The sequence below is a fragment of the Ceratotherium simum genome, chromosome 10 (assembly GCF_057802395.1).
Source record: "Ceratotherium simum simum isolate JZ-2026a chromosome 10, ASM5780239v1, whole genome shotgun sequence".
NCBI classification, from domain to species: Eukaryota; Metazoa; Chordata; class Mammalia; order Perissodactyla; family Rhinocerotidae; genus Ceratotherium; species Ceratotherium simum.
In genome coordinates, this window is record NC_141909.1 from 60618268 (window position 1) to 60640427 (window position 22160).

General features: G+C 37.1%; 1 protein-coding gene across 9 annotated transcripts in view; it reads right to left on the reverse strand.

The window, feature by feature from the left end:
• The window catches only part of CAB39L (calcium binding protein 39 like), a 157004-nt gene that overhangs the window by 17315 nt on the left and 117529 nt on the right, over positions 1–22160 (reverse strand). For all 9 annotated transcript variants that reach the window (XM_014790000.2, XM_004433665.3, XM_014790003.2 and 6 more), the window contains 2 exons: positions 21361–21426; positions 6169–6312 (listed from right to left, as the gene is read on the reverse strand). In XM_014790000.2, coding sequence (XP_014645486.1) covers positions 6169–6312; positions 21361–21426 — 210 coding nt within the window. The remainder of the gene's footprint in view (positions 1–6168; positions 6313–21360; positions 21427–22160) is intronic.

A 22160-nucleotide genomic window follows, 5' to 3' on the forward strand; every position in this document is an offset into this window, starting at 1 on the left:
ATTTTTCTATTTGTGCCATCACTTTCTCAGTTCGTATTTTTCCTTCACAGAAGGATTTCCTTCTGTGATCCTGCACTTTACACCACTGAGCATTTAGCACTTATCCCTGGCTTCATCCAAAATTTACAAATAGGTGGCAGTTCAGAATCCTTCTTCCAGAATGCTGGTTCCCAGATCCCTTTTGCTCCATCAGGTGTGAGGAGCGCACACTGTCTACCTCATTGGCCAAGCCTCGGATACAAATGTGAATCAAGACTTCCCAGATGAAACCACCTGCACAAAACATAGATTCCAGATCCACAAATCCTCAGTTTCTGAATTCAGTACACCAGGAAAGATGTACATATATCCTCAAATCAGAATAGTTCCGACTATTTAACATTAAGATGCTTGTCAAACATTTTAAAAGAGAAGTTTTTTTTTTAAAGACACTATTATTACCCAGGATGCTGTTCTCGTCTAGATATTTAAAAATTAACCATTTAATTCCTCTAGTTAACAGTTACCAGATTTAGCAAACAAAAATGGAGGATACGTAGTTAAATCTGAATTTCAGATTAACAATGAATAATTTTTTACTATAAGCATGTCCCATGCAATATTATTTGTTGTTTATCTGAAATTAAAATTCAGCTGGGCACTCTGTATTTTATCTGGCAACCTTATCTGGTTCAGAAGCACCGTAGCTCTCAGTTTCCTTCCTTGAGAAACATACACATTACTTCACTTATTCAGTCACTTATTAAATATTTAATAAATACATACTATGTGCCAGGGGCCCTTCTAGATGCTAGGTGATATATCAGAGAAAAAATCAGACAAGGATCCCTGCTCTCAAAGAGCTTCTATAACATGAACAAAGTCTAGGAAGAGGCACTGCCATTTCTAATTTACCAGCTTCAGAGCCCCACACAACCGTGTAGATGTGTAGAAGAAAGAACACGGGGTTGGGAAGCAGCAGGTTGCTGGGTCTGTGCAAGCTCAGGCTTGTCACTTAATCTCTCAGAGAAACAGTTTCCTCACCCATGAAATGAGGATAATACACCTGTCTGATCTCACAGATGGGGCGAGAATCATATAAAATTTTATAAGGGAAAGTGCTCTGTACACTACAGAATATTCCCATGTTAGTAACACTGTTATTACAACTGCTTTCATATTTTGGAATCCAAGTCTTTGTGATTTAAAAATTGCACACAATTGTGGAAATTATGTAGGAAACTATATTCCAAAATTATATGGAAAAGGAACTTGAAAAATTCCTTACTCTAATAGTATTCACAAACATTACATATAGTCTTCATTTTCCTTATATACTACTGTAAAAATATTTCCAAAGTAGGTAATAATATTATAAACATTCAGCAGCAGGATTATCAAACAGAGCCATAAGTAATATATTTACATACTTGTTTGGTGATGTTCCTAAAGTTGGTTGCAAACACTCATTACAAACCTTTCTATAAATAAATATACAGTTGATATTTCATGAATTTTTAAACAAAGTATTTTAAAAAGTAGAAAGAAGTCACGTGTTAATTACGGCTTTTCACTTTTCTCCTCTACCTCTTTGTTAAATAAGCAAAAAGGGCACAATGAATTCAAACGACGACAGGATCAAGTTGAGCATTCTACACTATTTAAAAGTAGCTGACAGGGAGCCGACCCGGTGGCATAGCGGTTAAGTTCATGTGCTCTGCTGTGGCGGCCTGGGGTTCGCAGGTTTGAATCCCAGGTGCAGACCTACACACCGCTTATCAAGCCATGCTGTGGTGGCATCCCATATAAAGTAGAGGAAGATGGGCAAGGATGTTAGCCCAGGGCCAATCTTCCTCAGCACAAAGAGGTTGCTAATGCAACAGATGGTAGCTCAGGGCTAAGCTTCCTCACCACAAAAAAAAAAGTAGTTAACAAAACATTAAGTTGGCAGTTGATATAAACATTTTTCACTGTACTGTTAAAATTTTTGGAAAAATTATTATTATTAAATCAGCTCATAGCCAATTCCTAAATTCACTTGGTCTCCATTGCTTTCTCCATCAGTAGACTCAGATTTGGTACATCGTGACTGGAGTAATTGGCCTGCTGAAAAATGAGTCCTTAAGGATGTGGGTAATTCATGGTTAGTCTTTTACTAAATTAATCTGTAATTCTGCATTCTTTTCACCAAGACCACACTGAAACTATTCTCATCTAGGATCTTTCTTGTTCTGTATACTTTTTTAGGTGAATTGTCAAGCTGGCCTTTGTATTTTGGAATAAGCTCAGGTGCAGTTCAGGTGCAGTTTCTTGTTTTCATGGAAATGGCTATTGCGGCCAATTGCTAGGATCTGAGTGATAGAGTAGTATACTCAGGACCATTTTTGGCAGTGGCCATGCCCAAGTTCCAGCAGCTCTGAGAGGTGAGCCAAAAGGCACAGACCACCCCGATCCCCTACACAGTTTGGGGGGAAGCGGCAACATGGTCCTTTGCTATTAAGGTTAACGGGGAAAGGAAAGGGAGAAGATCAGCTCATAGCTGACTCCTACATTCATGCTGGACACATCTCTGCGAGAGCTAGGGTCACAGAGACAAAGGTCTCCTGACCCTAGTATCTTAGGACTAGACTTTAGACTTAATTCAACTCTTTCATTTTGCAAGTGAGGAAATGGATCCAGACGGATTTGCTCAAAGTCACTGCTGGTAACTGAGCCAGAAGAAAGACCCAGGTCTCTTGACTTTCATCTACTGCTTTTCCACCACACCATCCTGCTCGTTGATACAATAGCAGAAAAATGTGAAATGGCATTTCATTGGAGTCCTTGAACTTATCAGCAAGCTAACAAAAATAAGCCACTAATAATCTGGCAAAGACATTTTTAGTAATGTGTTCCACATTTTCTGCACCTTGTGGAAGGTGCTTTGGGGAAACAAATTATTAATAAAGAACTGTGAAAAAATTCTAGGACTCAGCTATTACTTTTTCTAAATAACAAAATATTATTTTTGGCAAGTAAACAATTCAGTTCATACTTCAGTGGAAGGAACATAGTTAGGGTACAGGGTAGGCCTGTTTATACACATACAAGTAAACAAGTGGTCAACTCTTTTTAAATCATCTACCTCTGTCCAATGATTAGATGATCCAAATTCTGATCTTTTCAGAGGTTGGAGGTAGGTTATTTCTATTTTGTCACTCACTGAATACTTTTATAATACTATATACTTTTTTTTCCTGAGGAAGATTCACCCTGAGCTAACATCTGTTGCCAATCTTTCTCTCTTTTTTTTTTTTGCTTGAGGAAGATTAGCCCTGAGCTAACATCTGTGCCAATCTTCCTCTATTTTGTATGTTGGTCACTGCAACAGCACGGCTAATGAGTGGTGTAGGTCCACACCTGGGATCCGAACCTGCAAACCCAGGCAGCTGAAGAGGAGCACGCCGAACTTTAACCACTATGCCACAGAGCCAGCCCCTATAATAATGTATTTTTGAACAAAATTATATGAAGCTTGTTCTCATCTGGGATGATACACTAAAATTCTATGGGAGCTGAATGTCATGACACATAGCATTCTACAATGTCTTCAGTCAGAACAGTCTTGAGAGGGTCTATCACTTTATACTGCATAGGCATTTTCCAGTCTTACAGCAGTTTATTTTTGTTTCATCCAATTTGTGTTTATTGCTTATGAAATAATTCCAATACAGAGAAGAGTACAGAAATAACATACCTGACATCATGTTCTCATCAGCTCTATCAAAATCTTTTTTTACCAAACTTGCCTTCAGATTTTTTAACAAAATCAAACATTACACATATAATTAAAGGCTGTTGGTTACTTCTTCATGATACCACTCTCTTCCCTACCCCTCCCCTGAGGTGACCACTATCCGGAATTTGGTATTTATCATTCCCATGCAGGTTTTTAGACTATAACCACATATGTATGAATTCATACATAGTGTTGTTTTTCATGTTTTCAAACTTTAAATAAATAATATCCTTTTAATGTCTGCTTATCCCACTCAATGTTTCTGAGATTTATCCAAACTGATCCACATAACTCTACTAGTTTTAACCCATTTCTATATGCTATTGTATGAATATATCACAATTTATTTCCCCAGTTTCCTTTTGATGCCCATTTATGTTTTTTTATCATTTAACACCATTCTAAACAATGTTGAAATAAACATTTTTGTACATAATTCCTTATGCACATGTGCAAGAGTGTCTCTAGGAAATTGCCAAGAAATAAGACTGCAGGATTGAAGGGTATGCACACTTTCAATTCTTTATTTTGCTAAATTGCTCTCCAAAGTAGTTGTACCAATTTACAGTGTGTGATAGAGTCCACTGTCCTCCAACCTCACCAAAATTTGATATTGTCAGACTTAAACATTTTTGGCAATATGAAGAATGTAAAGTGATACCTCATTGATATTTTAGTGGCCATTTCCAAGATTACTACTAAGATGAGCATCTTCACCTATTTATTGGCCAATCAGGTTTCCTCATCTGTAAATTACCAACTTGTATCCTTTGCCCATTTTTCTATTGAACTGTTTGTCTTTTCTTAAAGATTTGTAGGTTATATGTGTCACATTCTATCTTGTCTTTTCACTTTGCTTATGATGTCTTTTTGAGAAGCAATGTTAAAATTTTAATGTGGTCAAACATTAATATTTCTATTATGTTTATGATTTTCTTTATAAAGGAATTCTTCCCACCCAACATCACAGTGACAGCCTCCTATTTTTCCTTCTAAAAGTTAAAAAATTTTGCTTTTCAAGTATAGATCTTTACCTAGAATTTATTTCTGAGTATAGTGGAGGGTAGGGTTTTCTATATGGATAATTCATTAGCCTAGAACTATTTACTGAATAGTTAACCCTTTCTTCACTGATTTGTAATCCCTCCACTATCAATGTCAAGTTTCATATTTGCACAGGTTTATTTCTGGGCCCTGTACTATGTTTTATTGTTCTATTTATCTATTTCTGTGCCAATACAACACTATCTTCATTTACCATAAATCCTATAATTTGTGATTTGAATTGCTCTAGTAGCTTTTTGGACAACAAAGATCTGGTGACTGACAGATGGACTAAAATTCTTTTTACTTCTCAAAGCACTAATTACATACCTTATAAACTGCCATGTCTCCCATTTATAGACTTATAAATTCAATCATCAAATATACGTTATAAAGGCCAAAAAAACCCTGAAACTCTGTGAACCTTTAATTCTACTCTACACCACGTAGCCTAAGAAAATAATCCTAAATATGGAAAAAACTAGCTGGATATATAAAATGCTCATTGCAGCATTACTTACAGTAGGAAAAACTGGAAATAACCTAAATATAAATGACAGAATATTTAAGTAAACTAGAGTAAATATACTCAATGATAAACTACGATGCCAATAAAACTAGAGCTCTAAAAACTATATATGACCACAGTGAATTAGTGCTCACTTATGGTACAGCATTAAGTGATAAAATGAGGACATCAATTTTGTGTACAATGTGAATACAGCTGCAGAAAAAAACTTCAAATATGTGCACAGGAAAATAAAATTTACTAAAATCGTTACGATAGTTAGCTTAGGAGTATGGGATTACAGATTAGATTTCTCCCACCTACCCTACTTTTAAAAAAATCTATTATCTGAAGTTTTTAGGGGGCTATTTTATTACTCATATCAAAGAAAAAATATTAGAAAGAAAAAGTAGGCATTATAGGGGCTTTCACAACAAAATGCATTTAAAAAATATTTCTAAACAAGTAGTAAAAGTGAGTAGTACCCAAGTGTTTCTTCAGTGCTTCATTTAAGATTCAAAGAAACACTTAAGGCAGAAAGCAAAGCATTCAAATTCTGACCCTCAGGGTTTGGGTTCTAGGTCAATCACTGATTATTTTAGTAACTTTTGGGAAACAATATCCACTATTTTCTCAGTGAAGAAAATGAAAATATTTAGAGATATGAATTAGTTAGCAACCTGTTGAGAAACAAATGGGCATTCATTAAAATAACTCTAAAATTTCATCCAAGTCATGCAAAACAGAAAGACTGTCTATTTAATTTTCTCTCAAGTACAAAGGAGAGTAAAAACTAGGGAGTTTGCCACTTGAAACTGGAAAACAAATGTCCACCCAGTTTCTGTAGCTTGCACTTTACCTTAAAGACATGGAAAGCTTCAAACTGAATGTTGGCACTTTTATCTCGAAGGAGGTTCATCATCAGCTTGAGGTTCTCCGGCTTGCTGATGTACTTTGTCATAATGGTGAAGTTGTGTCGGTCCAGGATCAGTTCACCTAGCAGCTACAAAAAAACACAAAGTCAAAGCTATCATCTGTCTGAGAGTCATCTTATTTAAAATATATCTCACTTCTTCTCACTGAAAAACAAAACATAAATGTGAGTTAAGAATGCTGACATGAAAAAAATTGAAAGTCCTTAAGTGCATCTTAAAGCACAGGGTTTTCATGAAAACAGTAGTTATTATTATTTTAAGCTTTTCACACATAGTTTTGCTCAAGTCAGTGCCCAATGTATTTCTGTATCTTTTTTTTTTTAAAGTCAGTCATTGCTGCAGCTTAAAAAAGCTCTCTCTGCAGCTCTCATCAAGAGCTAGCCAGAAATGAATTTATTATTTTCATCAACTACTTCAACTGTCTTGCTTCCCAGGAATATGCTTCCCCTTAGGCACTGAGGTAGGATAAGAATAACAAAATTGACTCTACAATTATACCTCCCTTACCTGAATAAATGTATTCTAGTAGCCTACTGGAAAAACAGGTTAACTGACTCTTAACTTCCCCCTAACTTTTATTATAAAACCTCATATACAGCCAGAAAAACAAAATCATTGACCCTGAATCCATATGAAGTTTAATATGTACAGCAAGTTTTTATAAAAAAGTAAAGCAAAATATTTTCTGGTGACATAGTTCTCAAAATGCAGCATTACTCCACATTATGAACTGAATGTTTGTGTCCCCCCAAAATCTGTATGTTGAAATCCTAAACCCCAATGTAATAGTATTAGGAGGTGGGGCCTTTGGGAAGTTAGGACATGAAGGTGGAGCCTTCATTAATGGGATTGGTGCTCTTATAAAACAGACCCTGGAGAGCTCTCTCACTGCAAGCACTTTGATCTTGGACTTGCCAGCCTCCAGAACTATGAGAAATAAGTACTTGTTGCTTAAGCCACCCACTCTATAGCAGCCGGAACAAACTAAGACACTTCAAAACAAAATAAAAATATTAAAACTTGAAGACTCTCTAGCAGCAAAGCTGAATGTACTGTTGCTCTACCTCATAAACTTTTTTTTTTTTCTGCGAGGGAGATCAGCCCTGAGCTAACATCCGTGCTAATCCTCCTCTTTTTGCTGAGGAAGACTGGCTCTGAGCTAACATCTATTGCCAATCCTCCTCCTTTTTTCTTCCCCAAAGCCCCAGTAGATAGTTGTATGTCATAGTTGCACATCCTTCTAGTTGCTGTATGTGGGACGCCGCCTCAGCATAGCCGGAGAAGCGGTGCGTCGGCGTGCACCTGGGATCCGGACCTGGGCTGCCAGTAGCGGAGTGCGTGCACTTAACCACTAAGTCACCGGGCCGGCCCCCTCATAAACTTTTATTTTCACTGTAGTGGTAGCAATTTTTAAAGCTTCAGCAACCAGGCAGCTGAAATGTACCTTTAACATACACAGTAGTCCTCCCTTGCCATGGTTTTTCTTTCCATGGTTTCAGTTACCTCTGGTCATGAAACATAAAAAAAAGAGTATTCTTTGGATAAATACCCAGAAGTGGAATAGCTGGATCCCATGGTAGTTCTCTTCTTAATTTTTTGAGGAATATCCATACTGTTTTCCACAGTGGCTGCACCAATTTACATTCCTACCAATAGTGTATAAGGGTTCCCTTTTCTTCACATCCTCTCCAACACTTGTTATTGCTTGTCTTTTTAATAATAGCCATTCTGACAGGTGTGAAATGATATCTCATTGTGGTTTTGCTTTGCATTTCCCTAATGGTTAGTGATGTTGACAATCTTTTCATGTGCCTATTGGCCAAGTGCATTATCTTCTTTGGAAAACTGTTCAGATTCTCTGTCTCTGTTTTAATCAGGTTGATTTTTTGTTGTTGTTTTGTTGTTGAGAAATCCCTGAGTTCTCTGTACCTCTTGGATCTTAGATCCTTATTGTATGTATGATTTGCAAATAACTTCTCCCAATTGGTAGGTTGTCTTTTTGTTTTGTTGATGGTTTCCTTTGCTGTGCAGAAGCTTTTTAGTTTGATGTAGTCTCATTTGTTTATTTTTTCTTTTGTTTCTCTTGCCTGAGGAGACATATCCAAAAAGATATTGTGAAGACTGATGTCAAAAAACGTACTGCCCATGTTTTCTCCTAGGAGTTTTATGGTTTCAGGTCTTACATTCAAGTCTTTAATCAGCTTTGAGTTAAATTTTGTGTATGGTGTAATATAGTGGTCTACTTTCATTCTTTTGCATGTGGCTGCCCAGTTTTCCTAACACCATGTATTGAAGAGACTTTCCTTTCTCGATTGTATGTTCTTGGCTCCTCTGTTGAAAATCAGCTGTCCATAAATGTGTAGGTTTATTTCTGGGCTCTCAATTCTGTTCCATTGATCTGTGTTATCTGTTTTTCTGCCAGTATCATGCTGTTTTGATTACTATAGCTTCGTAGTATACTTTGAAATCAAGGAGTGTGATAACTCCAGCTTTGTTCTTTTTTCTTAGGATTGTTTTTGGTATTTGGGTTTTTTTTGTTGTCCCATATAAATTTTAGGTTTCTTTGTCCTGTTTCTATGAAAAATGTCATTGGAATTTTGACAGGGATTGCAATGAATCTATAGATTGCTTTAGGTAATATGGACATTTTAACTATGTTACTTCTTCCAATCCATGAGCAAGGAATATCTTTCCATTTCTTTGTGACTTCTTCAATTTCTTTCAACAATGTCTTATAGTTTTCAGTGAAAAGGGCTTTCACCTCCTTGGTTAAATTTATTCCTAGGTATTTTTTTCTTTTTGTTGCAATTGTAAATGGGACTGTTTTCTTGACTTCTCTTTCTGCTAGTTCGTTGTTAGTGTATAGAAACACAACTGAGTTTTGTATGTTGATTTTGTACCCTGCAACTTTACTGTATTCATTTATTATTTCCAATAGTTTTTTGGTGGATTCTTTAGGGTTTTCCATGTCATCCACAAATAGTCACTGTTTTACTTCTTCCTTTCCAATTTGAATGCCTTTAATTTATTCTTCTTGCTTAACTGCTCTAGCAGGGATTTCCAATACTATGTTGAATAAGAGTGGTGACAGTAGGCATCCTTGTCTTGTTCTTGTTCTTAGAAGGATAGCTTTCAGTTTTTTACCATTGAATGTGATATTAGCTGTGGGTTTGTCATATATGGCCTTTATTATGTTGAGATAATTTCTTTCTATACCAATTTTATTGAGAGTTTTTATTACAAATGAATGCAGAATCTTGTCAAATGCTTTCTCCGCATCTTTTGAGAGATGATCTTGTGATTTTTATTCATTTTGTTAATGTGGTATATCATGTTGATTCATTTGCAGATGTTGAACAATCCTTGCATGCCTGAAATAAATCCCCTTCATTGTGGTGCATGATCCTTTTAATGTATTATTGCACTCAGTTTGCTAATATTTGGTTGAGGATTTTTGCATCTATGTTCATCAGTGATATTGTCCTGTAATTTTCTTTTTTTCTGTTGTCCTTGTCTGGTTTTGGTATCAGGGTATGTTGGCCTCATAAAATGAGTTAGAAAGTGTCCTCTCCGCTTCAATTTTTTGGAAGAGTTTAAGAAGGATAGGTATTAAATCTTCTTTGAATGTTTGGTAGATTTCACCAGAGAAGCTGTCTGGTCCTGGACTTTTGTTTTTTGTGAAGTTTTTGATTACTGTTTCAATCCTCTTACTAATGATCAGTCTATTCAGATTCTCCATTTCTTCTTGATTCATTTTGAACGGTTGTATGATTCTAAGAATTTATCCATTTCTTCTAGGTTATCCAATTTTTGCTGTGTAAGCTTTTCATAGTATTCTCTTATAATCCTTTGTATTTCTGTGGTATCTATTGTGATTTCTCCTCTTTTGTTTCTGATTTTATTTGAGCCTTCTCTCTTTTTTCTTAGTGAGTCAAGCTAAAGGTTTGCCAATTTTGTTTATCTTTTCAAAGAACCAGCTCTTAGTTTCATTGATCCTTTCTATTGTCCTTTTAGTCTCTATTTCATTTATTTCTGCTCTGATTTTTATTATTTCTTTCCTTCTACCGACTTTGGGCTTTGTTTATTCTTCTTTTTCTAGTTCTTTTAGGTATAGTGTTAGATTGTTTGAGATTTTTCTTGTTTCTTGAGGTAGGCCTGTATTGCTATAAACCTCCCTTCTACTACAGCTTTTGCTGCATTCCATAGACTTTTGAATGTTGTGTCGTCATTTTCACTTGTCTCCAGGTATTTTCTGATTTCTCCATTAATCCAATAGTTGTTCGGTAGCATGTTGTTTAGTGTCCACATATCTGTGACTTTCCCAGCTTTCTTCTTGTAGTTGATTTCTAGTTTCATACCACTGTGGTCAGAAAAGATGCTTGATATGATTTCAATCTTCTTGAATTTATTGAGACTTGTTTTGTTTCCCAACATATGGTCTATTTTTGAGAATGTTCCATGTACCATTGAGAAGAATTTCTGTTCTACTGCTTTTGGATGGAATGTTCTATATTTATCTGTTAAGTCCATATGGTCAAATGTTTCATTTAAGGCCCATGTTTCCTTGCTGACTTTTTTGTCTGGATGGTCTATCTATTGATGTAAGTGGAGTATTAAAGTCCCCTACTATTGCTGTGCTGCTGTCAATTTCTCCCTTTAGGTCTGTTAATAATTCCTTTATATATTTTGGTCCTCCTATGTTGGGTGCATTTATATTAATAAATGTTAATGTCTTCTTGATCGATTGTCCCCTTTATATCATTATATAATGTCCATCTAATGTCTTTGTCTCTTGTTATCTTTTTTTGGCTTGAAGTCTATTTTTTCTGATATAAGTATGGCTATACCTGCTTTCTTTTGGTTGTCATTTGCTTGGAGTATCATCTTGCACCCCTTCACTTTGAGCCTATGTTTGTCTTTAGCATTGAGATGGGTCTCCTGGAGGCAGCATACTGTTGGGTCTTGTTTTTTAATCCATCCAGCCACTCTGTGTCTTTTGATTGGTGAATTCAATCTATTTACATTTATGATGATTACTGATATATGAGGACTTAATACTGCCATTTTATCTTTTGTTTTCTGGTCGCTCTGTATTTCCTTTTCTCATTGTGTTTCTCTCTGCCATTTCAGTTTGGTGGTTTTCTGTGATGTGTTTCTCATTTTCCTCTTTTTTTTTATTTTTGTGTCTCTTTTTTGAATTTTTGTTTTGTGGTTACCATGAGGTTTGCATAAAAGGCCTCAGAGATGAGATAGTCCTTTCTCTGCTGATAGCATCTTATCTTGATTTTCCTATGCAGGTTCTGTCCTTTTCCTCTTTCCCTTCTATGTTTTTGTTGTCACAAATTATCCATTTTGTATTGTGTGTTCATTACCAAAAAGAAGTAGTTATAGATATTTTTAATGCTTCCTTCCCCTTTAGTCTTTATGTCATAAATAATTTTGTTTACTAACCTATTTGTAAACTAATCTAGAGTTTCAATTTTCTGATTCTGTTTGTCTATTTATCATTTTGCTCAAAGCTTTGTATACCTTTGCCTTTTTGCTTCAGGTAGGAGAGCTCCTTTTAACATTTCTTGTAAGGCAGGTCTACTGGTGATGAACTCTTACAGCTTTTGTTTGTCTGGGAAAGCCTTTATTTCTCCTCCATATCTGGAAGATAGCTTTTCTGGATAGAGTATTCTTGGCTGACAGTTTTTATCTTTAAATATTTTGAATATATCATTCCACTCCCTCCTAGCTTGTAGAGTTTCTGCTGAGAAATCTGCTGAAAGCCTGATGGAGCTTCCTTTTCAAGTTATTTTCTTCTCTCTGGTGGCCCTTAATATTCTTTCTTTGTCACTGACTTTTGACAGTTTTAATATCATATGTCTTGGAGAAGGTCTTTTTGTGTTGAGATAACTGGGTATTCTATTAGCTTCATGGATTTGTATATCCAATTCCTTCCTCGGGTTTGAGAAGTTCTCAGCTATTATTTCTTTAAATAAGCTCTCTGCTCTCCTCTCTTTTTTTTCTTTCCGGGATACCCATTATCCTTACATTCCCCTTTCTAATGGAGGCAGATAATTCTCATAGAATTTCTATTTTTTAAAAATTTTAGTTCTCTCTCCTCTTCTACCTGCATCATTTCTAGGTTTCTGTCTTTGAAGTCACTAATTCTCTTTCATATGGTCTGCTCTATTTCCAATGCTTTCTAATGCATTCTTCACCTCATTTATTGAGTTCTTCAGCTCCAGAATTTGTTTCATTCTTTTTTAGAGTTTCAATCTCTTTGGTAAAGTATTCCTTCTGTTCATTGATTTTATTCCTGAGCGCACTGAACTGCTTTTCTGAGTTTTCTTATAGCTCATTGAGTTTCTTCATGACAGCTATTTTGAATTCTTTATCAGTTAGATCACAATCTTCCATGACTTTATGTTTGGTTTCTGGAGAACTGTTATTTTTTTTGTGTGTGATACTATGTTACTGTGGCTTTTCATGGTGCTTGCTGAGTTATTCTTCTGTTAGCATACTTGTCATAGCAAACCCTTTTATTTAAGTATAGCTTTGTTTGTTTTGATTCAAACTATTCAACTGATTGGAGATTACATGCCTTTCTTTTATTTTTCAGTAGGTGGCACTATAGTGTCAGTTTTTGATTTCTCTTACTTGAGCTGCCTCGGGCTATATTTGAGGATAGGCATGTTCCACCCTCCACCAACTCTATTCCATGTGTTGCCGGTACTCTCATTGTTGCCACCTGTGCCTCTGGGGGGTCACTGATGCCTTGCTGTTGCTGGTGTTGCTACAGTTGCTGGCTTTGCTGCCAAGGGTACAGGGATGGCTGACACCTCAACCATGCCTGGGATCACCTGGGTCAGAAGCTCCAGGGGGAGGGAGAGGGTGAGGAGGGAGGCAAGTTTGCAGGGCACCACCTCTGCTGTTGCCCATTACCTTGTGGCTGCAGGTGCTGCTATAGTTGGGAGGTCAGCGTGCCTCTGCTGCTGCTACCGGGCTCTTAGCCATGGTTGGGGGACTGGGATCATGGGGCTCTCCCTTCATTGCTGCTCGGCTCCCCACGACAACAGGTGCCATTGCAGCTGGCTGGCCAGAGCTGCATGTGCACCTCCACTTTTGCCCACCAGGTTCTCTGGGGGTCAGGGGCAGCTGGCTCAGCTGTCGTGGTCAGGGGTCCAGAATCCTGGGCACTGCTTCTTCTGTTCTCCTCTTGTGTCTCCTCTATGTGCCCCAATCCATTCACCTTCATTTGTACTGATGTGTGGACGTACATTGAGCAATCTAGCCTTTGTTGGGTTATGGACATTTTACTTACTGTAGATTGAAGGGAAGTGATGATGATGTCATCTCCAACAATGCATAAGTTTTAAATTATATGCCATTCTGAGTAGTGTGATAAAATCTTGTGCTGTTGTCCAGGCCAATCCTGCCTGGGATATGAAACATCCCTTTGTCTAGCATATCCACACTATATAGGCTACTCACCCATTAATTACTTAGTAGCCCTCTTGATTATCAGATCAGATGTCATGGTACTGCAATGTTTGTGTTCAAGTAACTCTTATTTTACTTAATGATGGCCCCAAATCACAAGAGTAGTGATGTTGGCAAATTTACATTTGGCATAAATTTACATTTATGATGATTACTGATATATGAGGACTTAATACTGCCATTTCATCTTTTGTTTTCTCATCACTCTGTATTTCCTTTTTTCATTGCGTTTCTGTCTGCCATTTCAGTTTGGTGGTTTTCTGTGAAGTGTTTCTCATTTTCCTCTTTTTTTAGGTATGCAGTACCTAAAAATTTTAGTAACATTATACCTAAAAAAAGTTATGCCAAAGAGAAGCTGTAAAGTGCTTCCTTTAAGTGAAAAGGTGAAAGTTCTTGACTTAATAAGGAAAGGAAAAAAATCATATACTGAGGTTGCTAAGATCTATGCTAACTTTTATTACAGTATATTGTTATAATGGTTTTATTTTATTATTAGTTATTGTTGTTAATCTCTTACTGTGCCTAATTTATAAATTAAACTTTATCATAGGTATGTATAGGAAAAAACACAGTACATATACGATTTGGTTTCAGGTTTCCACTGTTTCAGGCATCCATAGGGTCTTGGTTTCAGGCATCCACTGGGGTCTTGGACTGTATCTCACATGCATAAGGGAAGACTACTGTAATTTTATACATGGTATATTTATTTTCCAATTATCCTATTTAGTGGACTTTTTCTGGACGCCTCAGGATAGTAACACATTGTATAGATGGTTACAGGAGTCCTGGATGGGAGGAGAAAGCACATGAACTGAGGGCTAACTGTGTATCACAACAGAGTCTAGCAACAGAACCCCAGAAGAAGGTATGCAGGGGGATGTGTGTGGGTGTGTCTGGCTGCCAGTAAACACCCACCTTGCCTGTGATGCATCTTTTGCTAACAAATAAAAAGTACACACCTTAAAGTTATTTTGGTGCACAAAAATCATAGTTGCTAAACACAAAAAATGATGACCACTGTTGGATGTTAGCTGGTCACCAGTTAGTCTCATACATATGGAAAGCAACCATGTAAACTGTTAATCTTCATCCTCTTTAATATCTCTGCAGCATCTAATGCTAACTGAACACTCTTCTGGAAACTACTTGTTCTTGGTTTCAAGGCTACTGCTTTCTTCTGATTTCTTACTTCTTGCAGCTTGTTCCTTTGCTGCCTCTGTTACTGGCTCTCCTTCCTTCTGTACCATATATGTAGGAATTTTCCAAGCTGTATACTTGAATCTCTTATCTTTTATCTCACAACAGTCTCATCTATGCCCACAGCTTGAACTATAACTCTAGGAAGATGTCTCCCAAATCTACATTTCTAGTCTGAACTTCTTTCCTAAACTCTATACCCACATTTCTAACTGTGCATTGGGCAGCTGCAGTTGAACACTTTCCTGGCCTATCCCACTCAGAGTCTCTAAAAACAATTCTCTTTCTTCTCTTTGTTAATGACATCATGATCTGCCAGTCCCCTAGGGGAGAAAGTTGAAGTCTTCTCAGCTCCTTTCTTTCCCTTGCTCCTTACATCAAATCTACATCCATGATTTGCCAATTTTCTGTTTTTAAACATCTCGAACATCCTTCATTCCATTTTTACTGTTGCTATGCTCATTCAAACCTTCACTATCTTTCATCTGGACTATTGCAAGAGCATGCAAAATGGTCTCTCCTTCAGTTTTCACCCATTCCAATTCATTCTGCATGTTACATCAAGTGAATCTTCCTGAAGATCAGCCCTATTCATGTTACTAATTCCACTTATACAGAGAGTGGATAAACAAACAAATCTCTAGATTCTTATGGATTTAGGAAAAAAAAATTAAACTCCTGGCATTCAAAGCCCTCTGTGATCTCCAGTCATTTCTACTGCTTTCTTTTCTTAGCTCCATCAGTCTTCCTCATTCTTCTGCCTCTGTGGCTTCATTCCCTTTGCTCTAAACATTTTTTCCCAGCTTTATCGAGGTATAATTGACAAAATTGTATATATTTAAAGGTATATTAAGTGATGATTTGATATACATATACATTGTGAAATATTTAGCACCTTTTTTTTAAGCATATGTATAAAGGAGTTTATTCCTTTTCAAAATGCTTCTAAGTATTGATAAATAAATAGTAAGCCATAGGACATAAAGGAGCATATGAGGAAGCCATTTGGTGTAAAACTAATTCAGCCTGACCTTGTTTTTCCAAAAGGGCCTGTGGCCTTTGAACTTGCATTATATATCTGCTTCAAGCATTTACCATGTCTCAAAGACAAGAACAAATGCCCTCAAGACAAAGATGAAACTTCCCCCACATTGGCATTTCCTTAAGGATAAGCATTTCTCCCTAGGCTAGGATCTGATTGCTGTGCTCATCCTGTGACCACCCAACTCGAGACAACAGACTTGCTACCTGCTGTGCCCATCTGAGACTGCAGACCTGATACCTACTGTGTTCCATCAATCAGTGTGCTGGCAGGGCAATCTCGTGACTATTATAAAAGGGACACTGCAATCATATGTGATACATGCTCTTTGACGGTATATAACCACTCTGTACACCCCACTTCTTTGGTGCCCTTCCTTCCTTGGGGAAGGAAGGCCCCGGGCTATATGGTCCTCAAATTTGGCTCATAATAAACTCACCTTAATTTTGATTTATAGATTGATTACAGATTATTTGCGTCAACAGTATAAACAGCTGAAGTTTCATGAAAATTAAATAGAACTAGCAGCACAGCAAGAATATATAACAATAATAAAGTAATGATAGAAATAATACAGTAATGACACATTTTGTCACTTGAGAAACAGCATGGCATGCTACATAAAAGAGGATACACTTGCAAGTCAAGCAGACAATGACAACAATCAAGTTAATTAACACATCCATCACCTCACATAGTTACCCTCCTTTTTTGAGGTGAGAATGTTTAAGATCTACCCTCAGCAAATTTCAGGTATACAACACAGTATTATTAACTATAGTCACCATGTTGTATATTAGACCTCAGAACTTATTCATCTGATAACTGAAAGTTTGTATCCTTTGACCAACATCTCCCATTTCCCCACCCCCCAACCCCTGATAACTACCGTTCTACCTTCTGTTTCTATGAGTTTGACTTTTCTCCTGAGCTGAATCTCCTCTCTCACCTCTGTGCTCTTTGTCTTTTCCTAGTTGTTCTCACTTTGCTTTGTGGTACAGAGTTACTTATGAGCCTCTTTAGAATGTAAGCTCCATAAGGGCATGCATCAAATCTCGCTTGTGTTTGTATCCCTTACAAGCTAACTGTGTGATATGTGTGGACATTGTTGGGGAGATCAAGTCCTACCAACAAAGAATCCTCTCCACAAAATGTAGAAAAGAAAGTTCTATTATTGAATAAGCATATCCAGAGCACAACACTGTAGGTAATCTGCAAAAATGACATTACTAAGACAGATAAAATTCCACCTTATTTATACAGACCAGCAGCTATAATCCATTACATACATATATTCTCAAGATGAAAGGTAACCTATCCCTCTAAGAAGACTTGACAGCGCCATTTGCTGTGCACCATTTCATAGTTTATCCTAAATTCACCCAGCCACTGAGGGAGCAATTTGTTTTAGCTAATTAATTGCCTTTATCTAACTAAAAAAGAGAATAACAAACCATCTCTTATCTCACTGACAAGCAAATGCTTATAGCTTGGAGAGAAGCACCAAGGTTAAATTCTCCTGTGACAGGGAGATAGGAGTGCTATCTTCCTAGATGTTTACATTTCAGTTGGATGGCTCCCAGACTCTTAAAAAAGAAAAAAATTCTGGGTTGTAAAGCTGACAAGCAGCTTCTAAAGATACACACACACACATATGTGTGTATTCATGGCTTCTATATACATACAGACTCTATATAGATATATTTTTATAAAATATATCATATAACATATCATATATGCACACACATATATATCACATCACATAGACATATCAAAAGGTCTTTCAGAAAAAGAAATTTCATGTAAAAAAATTGACCCTTAAAATGTGCACACATGCACACACACACGCATGCACACACACACACATTCAATAAACATTTGTTGAGGTGACATTTGTGAGTTAGATTCAGATTAAGTCACTTCAATTTTTATTACACAGGGATGCCTACATATAAATTCTATCCAATCTGTCCTCTGCCAATATAATTTTCATTACTTTTCTGAAGTAATCAATTGTGTTAAATCCTTGACTAACAACACTGAATCTTTTAGACATTAAATGTTAATCTATTTTAATTAACACTGACAATGACAAAATGCTGGATTTCATTATAATACAAAGCACTATAAAGCAATACTGTACTAAGTAAATGGGAAAAAATTCATATTTTACTTCTTTAAATTTCATTTTATAGGCTTCATAGTACACAGTAAAACCATGCACAGTAAGTAGAAATAATAAGTTTTTTAAAAACTTAGTGTTTTAATGAAAGTGACCAGAGCCCAAAAAAACCCCAAAATTCCACCAATTTTCTTTTGAATTATAATCTTTCTTCCTAGTAATTAAATGCCAGCCCTCTGAAGTAGATAAGAAATAATTCCTAAGCTGTGTCACATGAGGGAAAGGAATTTCTCTGTTAATTATTTTTTATTGACACCAGGAATCTAAGCACCCCAACATAGTTCAGGAAAATTTAGAATGTAATTAACAAAAGACACCAGCAACTACTTTGAATCCAAAAATAGCCTAGTTTTAAGACAGTTTATTACTTATAGAATACTGTAAATAAGTATACTTTTATAATAATCTAAGCTTTCTTGTTTCTTAAAATTATGAAACATCTATGTACAAAAAATTACCGAATCCAGAAATATAAACATGGTTATGTCAAACAGAACATAATGCTCCCATAGATCTAATTCCCAAAAGGAAAAACCAACAGTGCACTGGCAGAGTTCTCCAAAACAATGTTTTTCTATTGAAGAAAAGAGCAAACAATATTTAATGAGCTCCTTCCTTGAACAGAGTGATACAAGACCATTTTAGCAATGTCTCTGCCTATAATCTAGCATTCGAAAAAATCTAACTCTTGCTAGCCATTTTAATAATTTCTGCATTCTTAGATACGCTTTATCCGCCTTTTATGAGTTTTTCTCACTGTCCAACCAGTGCTTGGTTTTACCATACTGTAAATCAAATATTGTGAGACACTCAACTGTAAAGAATTTTAGGCAGGAATAGCAGCTAATGTAGTATGTCTGGGTGGATTAACAAAGAACAGGAGAGAGGCCTCATGAGTGGGCTGGGGCACTGGTAAACAAGTAGGAAACAGTCAGTTTGAAAAGGGAGAGTTTAAACAAGACTTTCAATACCAGATACAAATTCGGTTGCTCTTTGCCCACGTCACTGGGAATAGGGTCTAGGTCTGTAGCTGGAGAACTGCATGAAAAGGAGAAGGGAGGTTGGATGGCGGAGAGCTGGTGGCAGCAGACAGTGGTGAGAAATGAGTCATCCTCACTCCCCTTTGCTACCCACCAAAATTTGTATCACATATTGAACTAATCCTACATCCACTGGATTAACAGGTTTCTATTTTCAAATGCAAATGCATCCTGGTAGGAAAAAGTCTAATTCATACCCTAGTCCCAATTATTTATTTAGAATAGATCAAACACCTTCCACAGACTGAACTCTGGGGATAACGATGAGGAATATTTATAAAATTTATTTTTATTTTTTTTAGCAAACATATCTAGGTCGTACCATGTGCTAGGCTCTGCTCTAACCATTTTACAAATATTAACAAGGGAACAGGACAAGGTGCAGCTGAAGACATCCTGAGAAGAGAATGAGGGCATTGGGCACATGGGTAGGGAGGGATGATAGGATAACATGACAGAAAAAGCAGGAAGAGGGCCCAGAAGGAAGATGTTTGGGTAAAAAACTGTCAGCTTTATAACTGTGCCTAAGGCCCTAGAGACAGTTGATCACAGAAGAATTTCTGTCACAAGTTCTTGTCGTTGCTGAAAACGGTACAAGGATAAATTCTAAAGTCCATGACCCTCAGCTTTCTTGATCCCAATTTGGTTCAGTCACCTTAATTCATACGAACCTCTCTACTTTGGTCCAGTATCTGACAGATTCCCACTGAAAAGAAAAAGGATTTGGAAAATTTATGAGCGATTTCCTATATGTTGGCCCTTCAGAGCACTGTCACTCTGTTTACTGTTCCAATTTCCACTTCCCTCCCAGGGCGACTATCTCTTGTAACATGGAAAAGCTCCCCTGGTTTTGGTTGTCCTTGTGGAGCTCTTTGCAAATAAAGAATTCCATTCTTTAGGTACGGGGCTGTGGCAATAGGATGTATCTTTATCTTCAACTGCTTTTAATAAGCTTTCTGGACATGGAGAACGCTGCATTAATGTACTGCCTTTGTCTGGAGCTCTGTCTCATCACTCCAGACTCCAGCACGGAGAGCAGCCTACCCATGGTATTTTTTTCTACATGGATCACCTTGTACGGGTTTCTACACAAGGGGAAACTCAATAAAGAGTGCTGAAAGACTGGCTGAAAATAGTACATTGTCCTTTCCACCCAGGGGTAAAGCTGCAGCAGTGACGGCACAGACACAGGGGAAAGCAGGTCATGGCCATCACAAAATCATGGCCAAGTGAACTGACAAAAATGTGGTAGAAAATAGATTTAATTTATTGCTTTAGCTTAAACCTGTGTCCAATATTTAGAAACAAATGCATTGTTCTATGGATGTCATCATCCCAACATATAAAAATAATATAAGAGTGATATTTAGGAAGGTTAAACATCATACAAATTGCTTGACAAGAAACAGCCAATTACTATCTCGAACAACATTCTTTTGAATATCTGATGGCATCTGAAAGGTGGAGATGCAGCTCTAGCTGATGTCCCACTCCCCTATGAGCTGTGCCACCTCCTCCTGGCCAAATGACTGTTTTCATTGAGGGAGAGAAGGCCACTCACAGACAGATGTGGCCCTACTCTGCCGGGCTCCCTGTCTGATGAGGGAGAGTGGCATTTCCATAGGGGTCGTGTAGGAGATATAATCTCAAATTGCAAATGTCGTTTGATTACACACACGCACCCCTTATTGTGTACTTATTTATATTGTTACTTCCAAAAAGTATTTGAGGGGCCAGCCTGGTAGTGTAGTGGTTAAGTTCACACGCTCTGCTTCAGCGACCCAGCATTCATGGGTTTGGATCCTGGGTGCAGACCTACACCACTTGTCAAGCCATGCTGTGGCAGCAACCCAGATACAAAATAGAGGAAGACTGGTACAGATGTTAGCTCAGGGCTAATCTTCCTCAAGCAAAAAGAGGAAGATGGGCAACAGATGTTAGCCCAGGGCAAATCTTCCTTGCCAAAAAAAAACACAAAATACTTGAGGCATCATACTTACATTGTTTTGCTATAAGGTATAGTCATAACATAAAACATATTTCTCAAGTTACAAAAAAAGGGATACTTCAACTTTTCTATATTCACTTGTTCACTAATAGACCAATCATTTACTAATAAGATATCAACTTATGGCGACTCTAACTTAAAGAAATTTGATGTTACCTTTAAAGATTGTCTCTTAGTCACATAATTCTCAGACTGAAGCAATTTCTCATAGTCTTCAAAAATCTAATGAAAAGAAAATAAATATTAGAGTGTAAAACCAGCAGTGATTTCTGTGCATTAGGTTTGCTTACTCTCTTGCTTCTGAAGTAAATCCCCAACCTCCCAGCCAGCGCAGCCCAGCTGCTATGCTTTGTATCTTGATATGCTTAACCTTAGGCTGGTCACCACTGTCCAGAGGGAGGTTTCCTCATTTTACCATCCTCGTTTACACACAAAGACACTAGGGGATAGGGAGGTCAAGTGATACAAGAGACATACTTCTCTATTTTATTTTAGTTATGCAAATTAAAAACAGAGTAGAAAATGGAGTAATTGAGTCTTCCCAATAAATCATTTTGAATAAAACATGTGTTAACTCATCTATTAAATGAGCTGCAAGTGAACTTATTTTATGCCATGTTAAAGAAATCCGTTTATGTAGCCTTGCTGGTAGTTATTAGCCCACGAATAATTTGGAAAAAGATAAAATAATACACTTAGGGCTTCACTTGGTAACCCAAAAAGAATCAAATTCATCGCATGAACAGGTAGAGGAATGGGGCATGATGCCGCATGATGGCCATGCTAATCCCAGCTGGCCTTTCTGGTGCACTTCCACTCTCCCCAGAAGCTGGGGGACACTGCTGCTTGGGGCTCCCGTTTCCCAAGCTGGTCATCAATCATTACCTAGGCCCTTTAATTTAACACAGAGTGCCAGCAGCTGGGGAAGCTCAGTGTCAACCTCCCACCACATGTGA